The following is a 23,700-nucleotide window of genomic DNA, read 5'->3' as shown; positions in this document are numbered from 1 at the left end:
GATCCCTTGAGCTCAGGAGTTATACACCACCCAGAGCAAGACTCTACCTCTACCAAAAATAGAAAAAAAAATTAGCTGGATGTTGTGGTAGGTGCCTGTAGTCTCAGCTACTTGGGAGTCTCAGGCAAGAGAAGCACTTAAAATCAGGAGTTTGAGGTTGCTGTGAGCTAGGCCAACACCATGGCACGCTAGCCTGTGCAAGAGAGTGAGACTCTGTCTCCAAAAAAAAAAAAAAAAAAGAAAAAAATTAACAACATGTAAATGTCAAGTGTTGTTTTCATAAAGGCATAGCGTATGTCCAAACATTGCTACTGCATTTGAGCATACCAAGATGCTTGGCTGGTTAACATTATAAAATGAGAAGTAAACAGACACAAATAGCCATCGGAATGGATCAATATGCTGTTCATATTTAGATCATGGACTATACATGAAATAGATATATATTGTCAGTGAGGAATGAGAGTCTCTGGAGGGCAAGCTGGACTATGTATAAAATGCCCATGATGACAAAGTACTTTTAGTTTGAATCCTCACAGCAGTTCTATAAGGGAGATACTATTCTTGTCTCCCCTTTCAGATAAGGAAATTGAAGTTTAGAAAGTCTGTGGGAAAATTGCCCAAATCATATGATCAAATTCAGGGTAGTACTAAGATAAAGCTTGGTGAGGGTTCTGTTCAGAGACTAGCCCGATTTGGGCCAATCATGGCTGAGTGCCTCCAGCTCAGAGTCATTTGGGCTGTATATTGAAATCTTCCTGGTTTGGCAGTTTGCTAACATCTATATACTCGAGCAGCTTCAGTTCACTGCACTATTTTACCTTTAGATACCTAAGCATGGGCTCTTTGGGGTCATTCTAATGGGGCCTACTGAGAACAGTCTGAGCCGCCTCTACCTCCCTCCACCAAACTCTGACGGTTCTATTAATGGTAGACAAAGCAATTCAATGGAGCGCCTTTTCCTAGCAGTCCGCTGATTATGCTTAGGTCAAGCATTTATAGGTGGAGGCTAAAAAGTATTCGTCCAAATGAAAATAGTGATTTTCAGCAGCAGTGATGTAAATTCTGAGCATCTGCTGTTTGGTGAGCGTTGGTAGAGACGTCCTAGCTTATATATAGGTAATCCTCTTCTGTAGAAAATTACGCAAAAACAAAAAAGTAGTAAATGATAGTGTCCATTTTGTCTCTCTTCTTTTACAGGTTGATGACCAAATGAAGCTGCTTCAGAACTGCTGGAGTGAGCTCCTAATCCTCGACCACATTTACCGACAAGTGGTACACGGAAAGGAAGGATCAATCTTCCTGGTTACTGGGCAACAAGTGAGTGTAGAGACCAAAGGAAAAAAGTGTCTTTTTATTAAGCATGTTCAGAATGGAAGGGATTTAACTAGGTCAGAAGCACTCTCGTGCTTTGAAAGGGAGAGATTGGCTGCGAATAATTCAGAAAAGATGACCTGGTGCACTCTGTTCCTCCTCTGATGATTACAGTTAAACTTGTAAAAGCAAACATAATCATCAGCATTCTGCGGCTTGCAGCCTGCTACGATTGAAAGTTCCGCTTACAAGGGTCCAAACTGCTAAATCTAAAGCCGTGATTAGGACCCAGGCCTTCCTCCTCAAGCTTCTTTATTATTAACCCATCACATTGATGTGTCAGGTATTTAAAACCCTATATAAGTTGTGGAACCCTTACTCTTCTGGAACAATATTGGTGGAAGGGACTGATTCACATGTCACATACACACACAATCTGAACAGTTGGTTTAAAGGCAAGCAAGTCAGAAGGGACAGGGTTTCAGTTTTCAAGATCCAGTCATTCAAAAGCAAGACAAAGAAAAGGTGACAGTTAAGTCCCTCTCCCTCTCTGAATAGATACTTATTCAATAAAGGTATATGTACTGAACCTACTACTATGTGCTAGTCACTTTTCTGGGGCTTTGGCATATATTAGTGAACAAAATAGAGAAAAATCTCTGCCTCTTGGAACTTGTAACTGGGAGAAGCTGACACTAAAGAATAATCCTAATAAAAAAACCCTGTAAAAAGTGACAGATCAAAGTGCTATTGAATAAAAGGAAAACAAATAGTTAGGTAATGGGAAATCAGCGTTCATCCACAGATGTGTGTGTTATAGAGTAAGCCATGGATTTCAGTGTTAAATAGAAATGGTTGGTTTGGGCTTCCTGAAAAGTGAGATTTGAGCAAAGACACACACACACAAAAAAGGAGAGATGTGTGGATGTCTTGGGAAAGAGAGAGTCTACCTGGTGGACCTCATGCCATCATTATGGGATTTAGACGAGCCCCTCCAGTTTCTTACCCTCCATTCTGCAGCTAGTGCATTGTGCCGGGAACCCAGGGATTCCTTCCGTCCTTTGGAGCTTCTCTATTCAGGGCATTCTGCTCTGTTCAGCGATGGCGACTTCAGCACTCAGGCCCCGTGATCTTTTACATCCAGCCATAAATGTTTATGTGCTGTGAAACCACAGCAGCGCATATTTGGAAATGAAAGGCTATCTCCACATCATTTACTGTATTATTAATAAATCAAATTTCCCCAATCAAATTAAAAGCAAGCACCATCTTCAGGTTTTTGCAAATTGGATCACTTCAGGCATCTCCACCACCATCTGATCCCGGCTCTCTGCACTACTCCTGAGAAAAGCTTGCTAGGTGAGAAAATAAAGTCTCAATGGGTTTGATGTCTGGTGCTATCAGATTTCTGTTTAGCATTTTCATCCTGTGACCCAAGACTTCGGAGGAAATGTACCCATTTCCAGAGTCTAATTACGAGGTATGCATCTCACCATTGCCCAACTAGGAGCTGCATTAGAAGTCCAAGTCTCAGCCCACAAATTAATTTGATTTCATGTCTTTCTGAGTTTCGGAGATGGGTTTGCACCATTCTTTCTCAAAGCACTTCCATTCTGCTCTTTAGAAATACTCCTTATTTCACATTTCATTTTGCTTTAAGTGCTGCTCCTGGGTAAAGGTAATTACCATTTAGAAAGTAGAGAAAGTGCATTTCTTTCCTCTCTGCTTTTCAAAACCAAGAACAGTCGAGGAATAGACGGTTTTATAGTCTTTAGTATCGATCATTACTGCTTTGCATTTTGCCATCAGAGTTGAATGAGGAACTCCCTGGTGGAGAGCTAGTCATTTCCTTATGTGTTTCCTGCAGCCTGTCGTCTTCCGGCTCCCCCCATGTAGAGTACACCACAGGCCTACAAAGCCCCTCCCAAGGTTTTTCCCACGCAATCCAAGCGAAGAGCCTTATAAAGATTAATTACAATCAGACCTTCTCATTTGTGGCAATGACAGAAGACATCTTCATTTTCTTTTGTGGGAGAAGCTAGATAAATCATTTGAACTTATCTCTGGGCTTCCTGCAGTTTCCTAGGATGAAAGCAAAAGCGCTGTAGACTTTTCAAAAGCACATGACCTCTCTAATAGAATGAGAGAGAGATTTCATGGTTGGGCACGGTGGTTCACACCTGTAATCCTAGCATTCTGGGAGGCCGAGGCGGTGGATCACTTGAGCCTGAGGAAGAGCGAGACCCTGTCTCTAAAAAGAGCCAGCATTGTGGCATGTGCCTGTAGTCCCAGCTTCTCCAGAGACTGAGACAAGAGGATCAATTGAGACCAAAAGTTTGAGGTTGCTGTAAGCTATGATGGCACAGTACTCTACTGAGAATCATAAAGTAACACTCAGTCTAAAAAAAAAAAGATATTTAAATGCAAGGTCCTATACATACGTAGGACCCCACAGTACCTACTAAAATATAATACCTACCTACCTGAATATGTTAGGCACCTGGTGAGTATTACCTGATTGTACTAAATGAGAACTGTTGTAGCTCTGGCCTAATTGCTTAACTCAAACAAGTTAACTGGGTCTCAGGGCCCAGTGTAATCACTCTTACCATGTTCCCACAACTCATCCATTCCCTCTTATACCTTCCAATGTTCCTCTCATGGAACTAGGATAGCAACAGGGATTTTTCCAATAGCAAACCACCCTTTTCAGGTACACACTTCTTCCCATCCTGTGGCCCAGGGAGATATATGGAAGTTTCAAGTAGAAAGATACACGTTCATGATTATAACAGAAAGGAAACTATAGCTTTTGGTTGCAACAGCAACAAAAACCATAATAAATTATTCAACACACACCAATTTTAAGAAGGTAGCTAAAATAATAATGAAAGGAAGCAAAGAAAGAATTAGATGAAAGAATAAAGCAATATTCTGGAGAAAAAAATGATTTATAAAAAAGAAAAGATAGTTGAGGAAAGCCGAAAAAGGAGAACTGCTGCTGCTTTGTTACATTGACATCTAATGCCAACTCAACTGGGGGCAAAGTACATTTTCTTTACTAGTTCTTGGGGGAGGGGGTAACGCGTGCATGTAGTTCCCATGTGCGGTCTAGTTTAGAACAACCTGTGTTTATGTCCCCATTCCAAGACTCCCTGGCTAGGTCATCCTGAGCAAGTCCCTTTGTCTTTAGAGTTTCAGTGTTGCCCTCATCTGTTCAGTGGGGCTTGTGATGGGACGGCTGCAGTAAGAATTAGAAGAAATAGTTCTGTCAAGTGCTGACATAAAAATTAGAAGTCATCACGGCTAGGCCCGCACAAGGTTGGCGTTTATGGAGTTAACTGTATGAAGACATACTATTACTATCTCCTTTTTGTAGATAAGGAAACTGAAGCAAAGAGAGGTTGATTCAAAGTCAAAAGAGCTAGTAAGTGGTAGGACAGATGTTCAGGTCTAGGCGGGCTAGTGCCAGAGTGTGTGTTCTTTACCAGCTTGCCACACTGCTCTATGGATAACCCGCAGGTGCTCCAGAGCTTGCCTTCACTGCAGGCTTCTTTTTTTGAGACACAGTCTCACTTTGTCATCCTCAGTAGAGTGCTCGGGAGTCACAGCTCATAGCAAAGTGATTCTCTTGCTTCAGCCTCCCAAGTAGCTGAGACTACAGGTACCCACCACAGCGCCTGGGTTTAAGAGATGGAGCCTTACTCTGGCTCAGGCTGGTCTCAAACCTGTGAGGTCAGGCAATCCACCTGCCTTGGCCTTCCAGAGTGCTGGGATTGCAGGTGTGAGCCACCTCACCTGGTTCTTCTTTCTGCAGGAATTTCATTTGGTCTTCCTGTGTAATTCCAGTGCATAACAACCTCTATGGAACTTCCAAGCAAAACAAATTGATTTCTTCTTCATTGAGACTAAATGCATACTTTTTAAAATGTTTTATATCTGTTTGCCTTTGAGAGGATTTTTTTATGGTGGCATTGTAACCATGTTGTAAAAGTAAATTCAGATCATCCAGAAGCAGTTTTAATGTGATTATTACTTACCATTATAAAATCATTTCAACATTAAGACAAAACTAGAAATATGAGAGAAAGTCACTGCTAAGTCTATCTTATAAATCAATGTTTTTGTTGAGTTCTCTTCCAATCTTTGGGGGGGAAAATGTATATTTTAAATGAATGCTTTTCTTTTCTAAATAAGATAATTCATCTGCTTCAGAGACATATTGATCTACCGCGGATTTGTGTAGAATGTGAGCTTTAAAATGGTAGAAGTCTGTTTCTATGATGCCTTGTATCAAGGCCATGGTGTTGATATCATGGCAAAGACTTAAATGGCACTATTCCAATAAAGCAGGCAACATTCCCCAACAGGCAGCTTGGCAATCACCTGTAGGACAGAAACGAATTTTTTCATTTAGTTAAACTATTTCTGATGTCTGATAAATGAAGGGAAGTCAAAGATGTGAGGGGAAAATTAGACACAGCCTTGTAGTCAATAATGATAAGGAATATAATTCATCTACCTAATTAATGACTATAATGACTGCCCTGTGCATGGTGCTTTGCCCTGAGCGCTTCCATGAGTAAGCCCCAGGACGCAGGGTCAGATAAGGTTGGAGAAAATGTCAGAGGAGGAAGTACAAGAGGAATAAGACGGGCATTCAAAGCTGCCCAGATGATTCCGTTTCTATTTATTGATTTATTTTGAGACAGAGTCTCACTTTGTTGCCCTCAGTAGAGTGCTGTGGCATTACAGCTTACAGCAACCTCCAATTCTTGGGCTCAAGCAATTCTCTTGTCTCAGCCTCCCTAGCAGCTGGGACTACAGGTACTGGCCGCAAGCCAAGCTATTTTTAGAGATGAGTTCTCACTCTGGCTCAGGCTGGTCTTGAACCTGTAAGCTCAGGCAATCCACCTGCCTTGGCGTCCCAGAGTGCTGGGATTACAGGCGGGAGCCACTTGCCTGATTCAGCTTCTATAAGGAAATGCCTTCCCCCTAAAGTGAGGCTGTTCAATTGAACTTTTCTTTGCCCCTTGAAGCAGATAGCAGTGCTTAAAATACTTTCAGGGTTAGAGAAGCAGTGACAAGCAATTGTCAGATAAAATTTTTTAATTAAACCCCACCACCCTTTTTAGCCTTAGCCAGAAGAAATACAGCATTCCCAATTTCCTCATAAATATCTAGGTTGCCTTATAGAATTTTCTCAGCGACTCCATGATGATGACTCCTGGCAGACATGAAAATGTTTATTTATATTGAGTATTTTCAGATTAGCGAATAGTAATATTAAATATGCCTCTGTCCACAATATCAGAACCCAAGTCCTGACACAGTGGGAACCCAGAGAGATCTTATATTACCTTGAAAGCACATATGCAAGATCCCACAAGGCTTCGTAGCAACCCTCTGCCCAAACTGAGGAGTCCAAGGCCTGTGGCGCTCCATGGTCCAGTCTTCCGGCTTTTTCCTACTGAATGCAGCTTACTATTAATAGGGTGGTGAATTCGTCACAGTAGAGGAAGAAGAAAAAGACTAGACTGAGTGGAAAAAATGAGGGCATGTCCAGGAGACTGGTACTTGGAGCTTGAAGAGAGGGAGAGAAGTTACATAAAACACCACAACCTTTCTCTTAAGCCCAGTGGGCAGCAAGTTTGTTCCATAAATGTTTACGGAATTGAATCTTCTCATAGTTCATTTGGAACTCAAGTCACCAAAATAGTTTCCCTGTAAAGAGCAGCCCAGGATACCAACCTATAGTATTGAAATAAAGATTCAGTGTTTCACTTAATCCTAAAGTTAGGTGTTCTGTTTTAATTGTGTGTTTTAATCAGGCATCTGCATACCTGATAAATACATTAAATAACCTTATTAACCAAGAAGGAAATAGTGATTATCAGTAATATTAAGCACTGTCAAATCGATTCTATAACTATTGTAGCCTCTTATGTTTATGACAAGAATTCTTTTCTCTCTAGTATTTAAAGACAAATGCAAACACATCTATCTATATATGTTTAAAATAATAGTGTACTGTGAAATGGGGCTGGTTTTTACTATTTGCATATTGCGGCTAATTAACAGCCACTGTAACATCTCCCTAAGGGAAAGGTCTACTGGCAACTTATTATCTTCTATTATTGTGCATCATATTAAAATGACAGGCACCTTACAATATACAAGTCATCAAAATTTTGGTGATTAGAACTAAAAGCAATTTAGCTCAAACTGTTTCCACCTTCATGATGAGTGAAATTTATCCAAAGGGGACATTGGTTGAGAGTATTTCTTCAATATCTATCTCCCTTGAATTTAATGGCACAAAGACTACTACGTGTAAGAGAGCAATACATTAATTTTACTAAGTACATAAAAGACAAGGCCAGCTGCCCCTGAAATGAGCACAAATTTCTGCATTCAACAATGAAAACATAATTATGTTTGTAATAAAATATAAGGAAGTTGTAGATCTGTATGTTATCTCAGGAATAAATTACCCATCCTTCTTCAGAGCAATGCAGGTTGATAAATTATCCTTGAAAGAAATGTTATCGGAGCCCCCATTTAATAAGCATGTTTGAGCTTTCAAATTAGCATGTAAATAAATGTATAGCTATAAAGTTGTTGGTAAACCAATTGATTTCTTGAGGTCCATTTCACTAAAGGTCTCTTAGTGAATGTATACTCCTATGTTGCAATTTAGATTCCTTTTGGTAATAGTGCAGTGCATTGTCAAGTGTGAAATTCTAGTATTGGAACTTATTATTAGAACTACATAGACATCGAGATTTAATTAACCAAATCATAATAATAAAACATTAATATAGACTAATGTATTTGTGTTTTAGTTTAGCTCAGTCTTCCTGGTTTAGGGCTTGAGTAGGGATTTTTATTAAAATGTGCCATGTATTTTTATTTTTATTTTTTGAGACAGAGTCTCAAGCTGTCGCCCTGGGTAGAGTGCTGTGGCATCACAGCTCACAATAAACTCGAACTCCTGGGCTTAAGCGATTCTCTTGCCTCAGCTTCCCAAGTAGCTGGGACTACAGACACCCGCCACAGCTGTTGTCATTGTTGGTTTAGCTGGCCTAGGCTGGGTTCGAACCCACCACCCTCAGTGCATGTGGCCAGCAGTGTAACCACTGTGTTTTTTTACTAAACTATAGCCATGGTGTATGCAATTGATTCCAATCTTAAATTGGTAGCATTATCCCACCTAAGATTATTTTTTTATATTCGCGGAAGTGGAAAGTACCTTATTATCATCATTGACCTTAACTGCTATAAAGATGAGAACACCAAGGCTTGGCGACTTGCCCAAGGCTCTTGGTTTGTAGGCGGTGACATCAGCCCAGATCTCCTACCTAGTTCCAGGCTCTGTCCACCACTGCCGCCCAGGAGACCTGCCTCCTCTCATTCACCGTTTGTCCCATTTGTCCCTGTAGAATTTACCGTATTTGGCTGTGTATAATGTTTACTTTTTTTTTGCTCAAATTTCTAAGGGGAAACAAAGTTATGCATCCTACACGCCAGGGCAGTACTAATCCTGTATCTATATAAATGTTTTCCTGTTTTGTAATTATTTATTACATAAAGTTTCTTGGACTATAAGTTAAAAAATAAATGCTAAAATTCCCTTATAGAAAGTACCAAAATATAAACGAATAAACATTTGAATTAAAAAATAAAATGAAAGATTTTTTTTTTCCTGAAAGTTTCAGCCCAAAATGTAGGTGCGTGTTATACACAAAGAGTGTATTATACACAGCAAAATACAGTATGAGGTTGTTACCTGAAGTAGTTGGGGTCTGTGCGGTTTTTAAAGAATTTAGAGCACAGACATCTCTTTTAAGTAAGAACTGAAGAACTTCCTGGAAGCAGAAAGTTCCCCCGTAAGAGAACTGGCAATGAGTGGGGACGTCACTTTGTGTGCTGGGCTGATGTTCTCAACATGCTCCACAGAATTCAACAGCTTGTCTCGTTCATCTTCTTCCTGCTCAGGGTTCAGGTTCAGGTTCAGGTTCGGGTTCAGGTTCAGGTTCAGGTTCAGGTTCAGGGTGCCGGTGTACTGACCCTTTCTTTTACACTCTCTGAGACAGAAATCAAAGGACCTCTTTGATTGCTTGATGTTTAAATTTAGTGGGCAGAAACCGGCACACAGATAAAGCAGGTAGGACGCCGCTGCCCTTGATGCCAGAGCTTTCCAGGAACACACATTAACCATGGCTTTTTCATGCATAGTTGACTCTATGTAAACTGATTGACACCTTTGGGGGTCGTCTTTCCACTGACTCATAATTTTTCACACTCTTGAAAAAGGGTCCTGTACACCCTGTATTCTCTAGTTAAAGCTGAAAATTCAACTCATCATATTTACACAATAAAAAAAAAATCCATTCTGCCTTGTTTTTAATTGCAAATTCTACTCAAGGGACTAGTTCTCCTGCTTAGGAGGCAGCCCGGTGCCTTCTCCTAGAGAAGCAAGTGCAGTCAATTATGGTAATGAAATGTCAATAAATATAAAAATTTAATACAGTCTGCTCTGGGTGAGTGGCAGATGAGGACTTGCCTCCCAGACAAATTTGCTGCTGCTGCAAATATTAAATGCACCTGAAAGAGTATCTGGTTGCCTGAGAGCTCTCCAGTTAAAAACAGGATGGGAGCATGAGGTACCAACTGGGCTTTCCCATTACGCTGTAATCGCAGCAGCAAAGCCAGTACTATCACTGACAGCCAGCCCGACATCTTAACTTCTTATTAATTGAACTTCCTATGTCCCCATGAATAATCTAAGAGCACTTTTTTTTTTAATGAAAAGGGAAATAAGCCTTTTCTTTTTTGCTTTCCAGACCAAAGAATTATTCTTCTTATAAATAAAGTCATTGCTGTCTTTAGAGAGATACATTAATCTGGTGTAATCTCATGTAATCATCTCAACATAGCAGTTTTATGCCATAGCTTTTTAGGAAGCAGCAACCTAAGGAATAATTTAAATGTGATTCATCATCCACAAGCATGTGATCTTGAACTGTGATCAGTTTTATTTATTTATTTATTTATTTATTTATTCATCTATCTATTTTTTGAGGCAGTCGCACTATGTTGCCCTCAGTAGAGTGCTATGGTGTCACAGCTCACAGCAACCTCTAACTCTTGGGCTTAATTGATTCTTGTGCCTCAGCCTCCCAAGTAGCTGAGACACAGGCACCCACCACAATGCCCGGCTATTTTTTTGTTGCAGTTGTCATTGTTGATTTTAGCTGGCCCAGGCCAGATTCTAACCCTCCACCTCTGTATGTGGTCAGAGTCCTACTCACTGAGCTACGGGCGCCACCTATGATGACTTTAAAATGTAGTCTCATAAAACATACAGAAATGTATTTCTACCTTAATTTTTCTCATGTGCTAGTTAATGTCAATGTATCCACATAGAACACTGTTTTGGATTCATTTTCTATGGACAGAATATTTTTCTTCCAATTTATTCATGAGAGTTAAACATTTTTGATCTTATTTAATGATGTAATTTCATAATATAAAAAGCTATTTATACCTTTTAGGCATGTGTACCTAAAATGTAGGTATTCACAACCTGCTTCCTACAAAGCTGGTCAGAATGATTAGATTTGTCAAGATAATTAAGAAGCAATAAATAAGAGAATGTGTCTCCAAGTACTTTGATAGGGTAGGTCCCATGTTATAAATTTGTATCACAGCCTGATTTTATCCACAGTGCATAACCATCTCAAGTGAAGCCCGTATTTCTCATCTGATAGTCCTTACAACTCTGTGCTTCTGTGTTGCAGGTGGACTATTCTATCATAGCATCACAAGCTGGGGCCACCCTCAACAACCTCATGAGTCACGCACAGGAGTTAGTGGCAAAACTTCGTTCTCTCCAGTTTGACCAACGAGAGTTTGTGTGTTTGAAATTCTTGGTGCTTTTTAGTTTAGGTAAGAAATCCTTTTCTCATCCTATATACAACCAACGCTTACTCGATGAAACTGACATGGGAGTCGCTTGAAGTCAGTATATGTTTTGGTTCTATCAAGGGAATGCCTTCCTTACAAATCACGACATCTTCAAACATGAATAGATTTTCATGTATGTTTCTACACAATTCACTGTTCTTTTGAGGAGAGGTTGGCCTGTGGAAAATGAGTTATACAATCCGAGTCCTGGATTTTCCTTCATAATGGACAGATAAGCGATAGTCAAATAAAGCTCTGGCAGAGGCTTAAAGGAGATCACCCTGGAAAGATGTATAGGGTCCATTCAGACCCATCTTTCCATGTCAATCGTTTCTATGTGACTTTTATTCCTGCTTGCTACCTATGGCTATTTTTAGTCTTCTAAAATGTGAATAGTAATTAAAAACATGTTTTTTCAAAAAAAAATCTCTATTGGGATTAACTAGAGAATGTTCATAACCAGATGCACCACTATGCAAGTATAAAAGATGACAGTTGTCAAGGGGAAAGGATGCTTCTTTAGGAAAGCTTTGGAGAAGAAAGATAACTAAGCAAGACAGATTAGCTAAATCAAGGTTCTCAGTGAGTCAGATGAGAAAAATCACCACTGCTTGGAATAAAAAAAGGATTAAGGAGATGGATTTTTATTGACTTCAAAGGAACAGATTTTTCTGCCTGTCCCTTACTTGATTTCTGTATTTTGTTGGCTTAATAAAGCCAACTTAAATAAACTTTTTGCCAAGTCCATTTATTACTTATTGGCAGACAGCTGAGGGAGGCAACTTCCCTCAAATGAGAAAATGCAGAAATCAGATTTACCAACATATGCTTTTTCTTTAGTCTCCCGTTATAAGATAGTCGTGAATTCATATCCTAAGAAATAAAACAATAAAACAAACTGCACAGCAAAACAGATGTGTCTACTCTCCAAAATTGGTACTTCAGTTTTAAAATTCCTCTTGACAGCACTGCACAACTGTTGCTAATAAAGGAATAGTTTGAAGTAATAGAACCAGAGTTAATTTTTCATGTGCAGTCAACATTTAAAATAAAAAGAACATTTTCGTATTTTGGAAAATGTGATAAATATAGCAAGAAAGAAATGTTACTGAAAATTCAAAAAGACAACAGAATTTCATAGATGTAGTGTTCAAAGGTTTGCAATGCCAGGACTAGATCCTGTGTGGTTTCTATATTAACCACAATAAAAAGGAACATTCTGTTCAAGTAAGTCTGACTCTTTTACACATGCATAGTTTTTATAAAGAGTGAGATAGGTCCCCTCACTGTAATTGCACAAATTATTCTGGTTTATGGCAATATCTTAGTCTTTTCAACTCGTACATTTGATCAGTAATTAAATGAAAAATGGGGCCATACATGTGTGAGAAATCTTACAGCATCTTAGTGATAAAATATTTACAGAGCGTCATCTCCCTTCAGTGGTATTTTAAATTAGTTCCAAGAACCGTATTACATTTGAAGATGCTCACATTAACCACCGTGAGCGTCTTTCAGTTGTCAACACTTTCATCTTGCCTTCATCGTTTTTCCAAATTATTACACTCTCTGCTAATACTGTTGGGGAGGGGAGCAGATTGGAAATGCTTTCCACCTTTGAACCTCACCAACTATCTTCCTGAAGAACTGGGGCATATATAGAGGGTGCCAAAAACAATGTATACACATTTTAAGAAAGGAAATATTTTGGCACCCTCTATATTCACCGGAACCTCACACAGCCTCTTGTTGAATGAGCATGTCGATTATTTCAAGAACGTGGCGCACCAGTCAATAGCTAGCTTAGTATCCATTCAAACCTTGTTTGTTTGTTGTTTAAGGAAGAAAGCAAGCATGGCTTTTAGATCAGAGGTGAATAGAGTTTTGACCAAGAATTTATTTTTAGAGAAGTTACTAGTGGGGGTGGGCAAGTACCTGGCAGTAAAATTCAGGGAGTTTCCAAATTATGAGCGGAAAACTGTTTAACCATTGGAACAATGAATGATCAACATTTTTTTTTTTAATTTCAACTTCGCTGATCTATATGGATAATCAGCTTTCAGGTGCCCAGACTAACCCCCAAAACACCTTGATTGAGGATAAAGTCATACCAGGGCCACTGCTAAAAGCTTAGCCCAAGTTCTAAGCCAATACCTGCTGTCCTAGACCTTCACAAGCCTTGAGCCCCCTGAGTTTGAAACCCGGTATGTTCTGATCTCAGCCCTGCTTTGAGCCCCTTTGCTCCTGGAGTAAGGTGAGGATTTTGTGGGCTGGTTAGAGGCCAGGGGCTGTGTTGAAAGTAGACTGCATCTCCTGTGAGAGACGAAACTGTGAGATAGATTTGGTAAGAGATTGGTAGTGTGTGATCCCAAGCGGGGGCAGCATTGTAAGCCAAAAGCACAACCTGTGCTCAAGTGTGAAGGCAAGAGAGAGCAAAACAAGTTTGGGGAAACATTTGATGAATATGGTCAAGGGAAGCCATGGACATAGCATGGAGATGTAGGCAGGGGCCCGGTTACAGAACTGAAGGCCTCCGAGCCATTCAACTTATACCCACCGGGTGCTCGCTATGGTCAGGCACTGAGCTGGGCTCTGGGGATAAGATAACGGTAAGCAGAAGAGGTGCTGTGGTTTTCATTCTGTAGACAACAAGAATGCATGACCACGTTCTGATCAAAGGTAGAGCTGAGTTGAGTGACGTAAGTTGATTTGCCTTTCTGGTAGTGATGTGGGTAGTGGGTGGACAGTGGCTGGGGACAAAGCTGGAAATGCTGTGTTCAGATGTGTTTTAATACTCCTTGGAAATGGGAGTGAAATGAGGGAAGTGAACCAGTTACAGGTGCAGACCGCAGAATGGGACAGCTGAGAGGGAGAAGTCTAGGATGAGTCTCAGGTTTCTGGGTGTTTTGCCAGAACAGAAAAATCTAAGGAGCAGGAACTAATCTGTGGAGTCAGAGCAGGCTCCAGTAGCAGCCAACCTCCTCCTAAAAGTTGTTCTTCCCTGATGTTGATTATTGATTACACAAAAAGCTAATGACAGGACTAACATGAAAATACTGTTGACTCGAATTGTTCTGATCTGCTGTCTGATTTCCCCTCTCAAATTGTATCTGTGTGCAGACCTCAATTTGTTAAGTTGGTTGAAAATGGGAATGAAAGTCAAAAATACCCTCTCCTGAGAGACTGTTTCACTGTTAGACTCTGGAGGCCTAATCTCTGCAAATTGTAGTATTTTCTTAAAATCCTGTTAAATTGCCATATTTTGTTGCCTAACCGTGAGATACTATAATTTGAGCCCAATTTATAACTTGGCGAAAAAGAAGACATTCCAAGTTAACCAGTTAAAACTGTAACTCAAGGGAGGCCAAAATAACATTTTGGATGTTTATTGATTGGTTTATATTTCTACCTTCTTCTAAAAATGAATCAGAGTGAGTGATGTCACCAGCCAATGTAGAAATAAATCCTATAGAGAAAGCAGAAAGGGGATCGTTATCCACAAATAATATCATTATGGCATGTGATCCAAAGACAGATGGAATTCCTACAAACTGTTTTCTCCCGAAAACCAACTCAGAACTGGAAAGCAATCACTTGGTTACCAACTGAAGCATCCTGAATAATGTTATTGCAGGTTCAAGCCCATTAGGAGTATTAATGTGGCTTAGGTGCTCAAAGCAACAAGGAACTAAACCATGTCAACTAAGATGTTACTCTGGCTTTGGATTTTCTCAGCCTGAAAACCCAGTGGCTGAACCTTGCTGGATTCTTACCGTGGCCCAGGGTGCAAGAGAAAGTACTAGAGGCATTTTATATCCTGTTTCCCCTCATGAATACCCTTGATTTAAATCAAGGGTAAACCATTCCTTGTCTTACCGGCCAATATTTCTAAAAGTGTATCTTATATTCAGCTGAGTTAAAGACTGTTATTCTCTTTCAGGGGATTTCCTAAGCCTAAATTTTTAGAAAAATTTACTTCATGTTTCTTTAAGTTTAGACTTTCTAAGTCGATTGAAAGGAATTGCTCTGCTCTCCAGATAATTCTGCACAGTAGAAGTCAGTGCTCTTGAACTGAACTCAGTTGAAGTTAGAAGTCATCCTTTATGGTTTTTCTGTAGCCCAGATTTCTAGCTCATTGCTTGGTACACAGTAGGGTCTTGCAAAAGTATTTACTGATAAAATAGATAAATAAATAAGCTTACTTTAGTTTTAAACTCAAAGAAAACCCCTTACCAAAGTAATCTGTGATAAGTAATGGGAGGTAGGTTAGCCTAAAAGTTAGTTTTCTGAGACTAACTTTTCCAAAGAACTCTGTTGTAAATGCCTTCTCAAAATTAAATTATTACCAGCTTGCATTCTCTCAGTTTATGGGGGGAAATATTTATTTATAAGCTCTTTGGAAAAGCTAACTTGAAGAAAGATTAGGAAGAATATTGATGGCTAAAACCAGGTGATAAGTTTATTTCTATTCCAAGCAAATGTAAGATCATAAGCTTTCAGCCCACGACAGTTAAGCAAGTCTTTCTTGGCCTTGATGGAAAGCTGTAAAAGGGATGGAGAAAAATCATATCTATGTTCATCCTGGTCGCTCTTTGCTTTATAACGAATTTCCAAATCTTGAATGTGCTTGTTTGATCTCATATACCATAACACACCCCAGGTAAGATTTGTCCTCATGGAGGCAAGCGCCCCGTGGAAGATGGGTTGTGGTTGCCTCAAAGAAAGACTCAACTCATCCAGACAGAAAAACTACTGCCTTGCTAGATACCCTCCCTGGCCTGCCGTGAACGAACCCTATCTGTGGAGAAGCAAAGGGCATAATTCAAACAAAGAGCTGTTTGCTCATCCCCGGGTTCAGTTCAGGCCTTCTGTAGCATCTGACCACAATTCTTTTATCTTAAAGAATTTAAAGCACATTATCTTAAATATCAAAGATCACCCAAGGAATTCCTGAAATGTTCCAGAATAAACAGTATTACTTATTAATCTGTGATGTAACTTGATCAACAACTGAAAAGGACTTTGAAAAGGGATGAATAAGGAAATAGAAAAAAGATGGGCAACACGTTCAGGTCTTGAAAGACCTTTAAAATCATTATTTGGAAGGAAAAACAGTGGTTCATTTAAGGGAAAGCAGAACATTTTCCTCTTTGTTATAGCTGCCTTAACCTGCTTTCCTCTGACAAAAGGGGGGCTGTATGGTCGTCTCCGTATTCTTAGGGAAGCAAAGGCCTTTCCTCTATCAAATTAATAAACTCTAAGGCTCGTGAACACAGTGTGTATTTTACTCCTCACATACTACGTGACAGATGGAGGTTTTTAATAGATATTTATTGCATCCATGAATGAAAGAATGCTTTTCCTCCCGACTTCTAGGTTTAAGAAAAAGTAATGGGAAATGGAAAAAGTAGTTCAAAAAAAGAAAAACAAGCACAACATTGGAAGAGAGACTGGAAAATAGATCCTATGGCTAAATAGTAGAGGGCTTTTTGTTTTAACTTTATCAAGTAAGGAAGTAAATTTTCATATGATGAAAAGGATTATTATAAGGAAGAGACTTAAACAAAGTCCTCCTTTGTGAATAAAATAATAAATGAAGTGAATTCCTGATGATCAGCTTTTAGGGTGTATTTGACATTGTGATAGCCACAGCTCAGGAGTTCAGGCATTGAGCAGAGTCACAGCACAACCCTTTAGAAACGTCAAAGGCTCACTGTGCTCTGTGCCATAGAGGGCATTGTGAACACTGACGCAGAACGCTTTCCTTGGGTGGTGGTAATAAAATGGCTTGAGGGGGGCAGATCACTTACTTTCTCCCTTCAGAGGGGAAGGGCATCGGAGACCATCCCCTCTTATTTTGTAGTTGAAGAAATAAAAGCAGGTAATTTATCCAACATTTCCTGGTCAGAGCCAGGTCTAGAACTGACCACTCCGAATGCCAATCAGTGTTCTCCCTGCGCCAGTGCGCTGTCCTCTTCTGAGACACTTGAGCTTATCAGTTAATATTTTGAAACTACCATAGACAGCTGACCCTTGAGCAATACGGGGTTGAACTATGGCAGGTTCACTCATGCATGGTTATGTTTCAACAAATCAGTCAGCCCACCGTATCCGCGTACAGTCCCAGGCTGCCCTGCAGAACCTGAGTCTGGTAAAGGTCAGCCCCAGGGGTTAGCACCCACTAGTACTGTATTTTACGTCCTCATGTAAATGGACAATGCAGTTCAAACCCATGTGTTCCTGGGTCAACCTGGTCTAAAAAGTCTTTTTTATTTTTAAAGTGCTTAAAATAAAGCCCAGAAAGCATTTGCCTTGAGGCTTTGGTCCCTCCCGCTCCAAAGACGTCCACCTTATAGCTGTGGCCTCTTAGGCAGGACACTTTCTTCGGGCCATTCACTAGACAAAAGGAAAACTACCAGATCAGAGGTTATCTGTTTCTTTGAGCATGTGCTTTAACTCTTCGTGATGGTAAAAGAAAATCAAATGACAGAGCTAATGGTCATTCTCTTCCCCTCTGGTGGTTGTGGCATTAAAATCTCTTAAGTAGACAGAGGCGGAGCCACCTTGTCTGTGAAGTACAGGTAGGTGAAGCTCCCTGGGGGAGAGGGTGGTAGTGAGTTTGTAAGCTGTGTCTTCAGGTAGCCTTTACACTTCTCTAAAGGGTTGTGCTGTCACTCTGCACACGCAATATGATGTTGACTTTTTTTTTTTTGAAACAGTCTCACTCTGTTGCCCCAGGTAGCTATGACCCTGTGGAGTCATAGCTCACAGCAACCTCAAACTTGACCTCAAGAGATCTTCTCGCTAGCTAGGACTATAGTCACCCGCCATAATGCCTGGCTAGTTTTTCTATTTTTAGTAGAGACAGGGTCTAGAATTTGCTCAGGCTGCTCTTGAACTCCTGAGCTCAAGGGATCCACCTGCCTCAGCCGCCCAGAGTGGTAGGATTATAATATGATCCGCTAAGTTCAGCTGACATTGTTAATGGTAAATAAAATTGCACCATGTTTACTAGCTGACAAATGTGCATGAGTTCGGTCTTTTGAGTAAAGGAATTTATTTGCAGTGGCTGTTTTTCCAATAGTCTTTAGTCTAAAATTCCGATGTAAGGAATTTTTTTCTTATTTGAATTTTGTTCAGTAATTCTTCTGCTTTGACATTTATATAAAGATCTAGCACTTGTTTTCCCTTCACCTAAGTATGCCATTTGTCCTCTGACTTTCAGTAACTGAACCTGGCAAAGGTTCACTGTCAAAGCGTCCCACAGTGCAATTGGTGAAGCAAAATGCCAATCGGAGTCTGGTTGTCAGTGCCCCAGCCCAATCAGGGCCTCTGTGCAGAGCTTTGACTCCAGCACAATTCATCACTTATCGGAACTATTCTCTCTTCTCACTGCTGGGTCTCAATCTCTCTCTCCGTGCACACACACACACACACACACACACACACACTCTTCATTAGAAAATATGAAGGTTTCATAAATGGGCAAAGGATCGCAGAGCAGCTGCTAATCTGACATCTTAACAAGAGACAGTGGAGACATGTAGAAATAGTGGACTTTCCATCATTAAGTGAAGGATCCAAAAGGCTTCTGTGTTACCATAACCCAGAAAACTACTGCTCTTCAACCAGAGCCTCTTTCTGCCTGCTTGTTACATTTTTCTTTAAGAGAAGATCCTTCTTTTCCCTCAACAGGAAAAACTGTTATGAAGCTACCCCCAGGTCTGCTATGTGCTCTCTCGTAAGGAGAAAAGACTTGACTGTGTACAGGCTCGTCCCTCTGTCTGCACAGTTGTTTGCCATCCCAAATCATCAGTGGAGGGTATGATGAATTGGTTGCTTAAACTGCAGTTCCTTCTGATGATCTGAGCCCTGATGTTAGTGTGGCAATGAAATGGAAATTATAAAGGAGATTTTCTTCCACTCTCTTGGAGAGGAAACTGTCTTATAAAGGAATCACCTGATTATTGGCCAGTTATGAGGTTGTCTGACTCGAAAGGCAAGTGGTTCTGGACTGGGCTGTGCTCACAACTCCTATATTCTGCCCTTCCTAAGCTATGACCCCCCCACCTACCCCCACCCCCCACCAGAAGAAGGTATACCTGGGGACACAGTCAGGGTCCCAGTGCTCCGTGTCCTCAACACCTGTAGAGTAGCCTGGAAATGTTATAGACACAGCTTTGGAAAAAAGAGTGGAAGGGGGTTACCAAAAGAAAGACATTACTTTTTTGTTTCATACTTTTCTAGCAGAGTATCAGCAACTTGTTGAGTTTGTTTTGTGTTGTTTTATTGCCGTGAACTGGGTGTCCCTATTATGTGTGTATTGGGTGGGAGGTAAATAACAGCACAATTCTAAGCAAAGCAATAGAAACAAAGGAAAAAGTCAATGACCCCCTTTCACCCTTTTTGCAATATTAAATCCAGTTAATAAAAGAAAGTCCCAGATCCAACAAAGAAATTTGATCACAGTGATTAAATGTTCTGTGCCTAAAGCAAAATGAACTGTCCATTCACTTTGTAAGTCAGAGGATAACAGCACCGAATATGTTATTTGCAAGACTGTAAATCTACAGCGAGCCTAGAAAGCAAAATAAGAAGGCTTGTTCTTATTCCTTAATTGACAGCCTCCTTCCTGAGGTGCTGGGAAAGCTTCAGAAAGGTTGAAAACCAGTAAAAATGTACATTTGTGCATAATAATTTGTGCCTCAGTATTAACTTAATTCTGAAACAAGCATGAGAGTCTGCAGAGTGTTCTATAAACTGTAAAATTCTTCTTACTTGGTGGCTGTCCATAAAAGTGGCTCTTGAAACAGGAAAAATCAATCTTGCCATTGTGTGGTACCATATTTTGCCATGCCTATAGTGTGTACTTTGGGGCCCAGATTTTTGAGAGAAAAATGAGAAATGCACGTTATAGATGACTGTTTGTTACTGGTGCATAAACTTCTTTGTACCTTGTCTCAGTTCTTGGGTTTTGTAATTATTTGTTGCATAAAATTTCTTGTACCATGATGTTAAAAAATAAATGCTAAAGTTCTTTTATAATACAAAAAGCAAGGGCCTAATATAAACAAATACAAATCTGAATTAAAACAATTCCAACAAAATATTTTTTTTTCTAAAAATTTGGGCCAAAAACATAGGTGCACAGTTATGCCTTGGGGCCTATTCTATGCGGCAAAATATAGTAATCGTTCTTCCTGAAGCTGGTCAAAATGTCTGTGCTGTTACAGCTTCACCTTACTGTGATTCCACATACCCACACGCACCCCCATCACTGACGGACCAACAAAGTGTAGTAAAGCAGTTTGTTTACCTCAATCTTTACCCAAGTTCATTGGTTAAATTGTTCCTCATTAGGCCTGAGGCCGGGAGCAGTAGCTCATGCCTGTAATCCTAGCCCTCTGGGAGGCCAAGGCAGGTGGACTGCTTGAGCTCAGGAGTTTTGAGACCAGCCTGAGCCATAGCGAGACCCTGTCTCTAAAAATAGCAGGGCATTGTGGCAGGTGCCTGTAGTCTCAGCTACTTGGGAGGCTGAGGCAAGAGAATCGCTTGAGTCCAGGAGTTTGAGGTTGCTGTGAGTTCTGACGCCCAGGCACTCTACTGAGGGTGACATAATGAGACTCTGTCTCATAAAAAAATAAAATAAATTGTTCCTTACGAAGACAGATAAACAAAAGAAATATCCCAGTGTTCTCACAATTAGTATTCCATCTCAGTTTTTACCTTTTCATATATGACATTCTAATTTAGAAAAACACTCACTAGACCCTTGTCAACTAACCACACACATCTTCATACAAATAATGCCTTGCTGATATCTATGCAGCTGAGGGTACTGCTGGCATATAAGCATTTCCTAAAACTTACGTAATCATTTGAAATTCAGAAAGGATTGATTAGCATTCAAGAGATGCCACCATTCAATATTTACACCATAGAGATTTGGCAGAAGCAAATAATGGCACATAAAGTTGATGCTTGTCTTAATTAAATGCAGCATAATAGGTGTTGTGTGGATTTTTTTTTTTTCCTTTCAGTGAGCAAAGCAGTTTAGCAATGACCAGATATAATTCATTTTGGAGTTCTAAGTTTGAACTTAATCAATACATACTTACAGCCAGGGAAGAAGTGATTATCATTTGTTATTTGCTGGCACAAGAATGTAATTGCTTAAATAGCATTTAAGCATATTTCTGCATAGCTTCTGCCCCAAAATATTTATCATATTTTAGTTGTTAATACTAATATTGTCATTTTGCTAACTACTGTTAGTTAGGGAGATGGTTTTTCAGAGACACAGTGGCCTGACAAGCTGGAAATAGCCAGCAAGAAAAATCAGTGAGCGTGTTGGGCAATCTGGTTGACGTTTCTGCCCACTTTTGCTGCACCACCCGCTCTGCTGGCATCTCAGAATACAGTGGCTGTCTTAGAGCTGACTCAGAACAGGTTAGTAGGTTACCATGGTCAGCTCAGATGCTACCGACACACTAGTGAACTCTGGACACCTAGTGCCTCGGATCTGTTCTAGAATGGAGTAAATGAGTGACTCACATCGGACTTCTTGTTAGAACTTCCTTCTAGTTTACTGATAAAATCCAATGAGTCCAATCTTGAGTTCTGGTAGATGTTTGGTTAAGAAGGTTAAATTCCAAACAGACCAATCCAAACCAGGAAACGAGATCAAATGTGAAAGTGTAAGGCTTTGCCTCACCTTTGAAACATTAAATGCCACGAAATATAATGGGTGCCTACCGTGCAATACCATTGTACAAGGCAGTATAGGAGCTGGCAGGACATACTCTTTCCAAAGAGAAGAAAAAGCCTCGATAGGATACCAAACTACCCTGGGGACACCGTTCCAAACCAGGGATTGTGCATCAAGTGAACAGTCCAGATACAACACGCCACCAACAACACTGTGCTTCTCTCAGTCTTTCTGTTTCTTCGTTCTGTGGAACAAATGCATGTTCCACCTATGTGCCGTTCTCTTCCACCGTGGGTTATTGATCAGCAGGCCTTTGTCCACTCTCGTGTTACACAAATCCAGCAGCAACCAGAGGCATGGAAAGAGCTGGGAAACCGTGCATGGGGTCGCTCAAGCCTCAGCAAGAGGTGCTGCTTCTAACACCTCAGCTTCGAGCTACCTGGCCTTAACTCTGGAAATACCAAATCCTAAAACATTGGTGTAGAAAAGCACCGGCAATGTTGCCAAGAACGAAGACCTCTCATTTCTAAATAAGGAAACTGAGGCTACAAGAGGTTAACTGACTTGTAAACAGGGATGTAGAGTTAGGATGCAAACCGAGATTTTTGGACGTGACGTTCGAGGGCGAGCGCAGATGGAGATGCATGCTTTGCGTTACTTTCAAAATTAGATCTAGATATTTCTTAGTCATGCCTTCCCACAAAAGCTACAGGTTTTTTCATTGTGATGTGTAAAGTGATTTCTCAGTAAAGTAAGGCGTGCACATTGCCTTTCGTTGCATCGGGGCCAGTTGTGCACACCGTCCACGGGACACCCTGAGTTTAGGAGACACACTCACCTATGCAGTGTCTCACACTTTGACACTCCTCAGTCTCTGGGGGGCACTTGAGCTCCGTGCCATCCATAATGAAATGTGACCTGCCTACTGTGGGGAGTGATCACATTCTAGTTGTGTATCATTTTGCCCTCAGACAGTCATGTGCCCCATAATAACACTTTGGTCAGTGATGGAACTGCATATATGACGGTGGTCCTATAAGGCTATAACAGAGGAGAAAATTTTTTATCACCTAATATTACGCTTTTTATCCTTAGTTCATTTTATTTGAGATGGGATCTCACTCTGTTGCCCAGGATAGAGGGCAGTGGCATCACCATAGCTCACTATAACCTCGAACTCCAGGGCTCAAGAGATCCTCCTGCCTCAGTCTTCTGAATAGCCAGGACTAGGCACAGGCCATCATGTCAGGCTAATTTTTGTGTCTTTTGTAGATATCCATCTCTCTATGTTTCTCAGCTGTTCTCGAACCCCTGGGCTCAAGCGATCCTCAGGCCTCGGCCTCCCAATGTGTCAGGTTTACCCATGTGAGCTACTATGCCCAGATTTATTTATTATTTTTTTAGGGTGTACCCCCCCCATCTATAAAATAAAAATGTGACTATTAAACAGTCTCAGGACACTACCTCAGGAGATATTCCAGAAGAAGACATTGTTATCATAGGGCAGCAATTTTCAGCCACTCTGCCGTGGCACACTGGTGTGCCATGAGATGATCTCAGGTGTGTGTTGAAAATTTTTACAGATCATTAATTAAATTTTTTTCAAAAGAAGTTCAAAGCACAGTAAGTACATTCTTTTTTTTTTTTTTTGAGACAGAGCCTCAAGCTGTCACCCTTGGTAGAGTGCTGTGGCATCACAGCTCACAGCA

General features: G+C 40.5%; 1 protein-coding gene across 3 annotated transcripts in view; it reads left to right on the top strand.

Annotated features, from left to right (window-relative positions):
• NR5A2 (nuclear receptor subfamily 5 group A member 2) overlaps positions 1–23,700 on the top strand; it is a 138,788-nt gene that overhangs the window by 75,910 nt on the left and 39,178 nt on the right. For 2 of the 3 annotated variants that reach the window (XM_012806678.2, XM_023514547.1), the window contains 2 exons: positions 1,201–1,320; positions 11,118–11,265. In XM_012806678.2, coding sequence (XP_012662132.2) covers positions 1,201–1,320; positions 11,118–11,265 — 268 coding nt within the window. Of the gene's footprint in view, positions 1–1,200; positions 1,321–11,117; positions 17,338–23,700 lie in introns of those variants that run through there. The other variant, XM_023514546.1, reaches the window with a different exon arrangement.

The sequence above is a fragment of the Otolemur garnettii genome, unplaced genomic scaffold, assembly GCF_000181295.1.
Source record: "Otolemur garnettii isolate 467f Iridium unplaced genomic scaffold, OtoGar3 scaffold00055, whole genome shotgun sequence".
Taxonomy (NCBI): Eukaryota; Metazoa; Chordata; class Mammalia; order Primates; family Galagidae; genus Otolemur; species Otolemur garnettii.
Note: the sequence above shows the minus strand (reverse complement) of the source record. Positions and strands in the feature narration are given on the sequence as shown.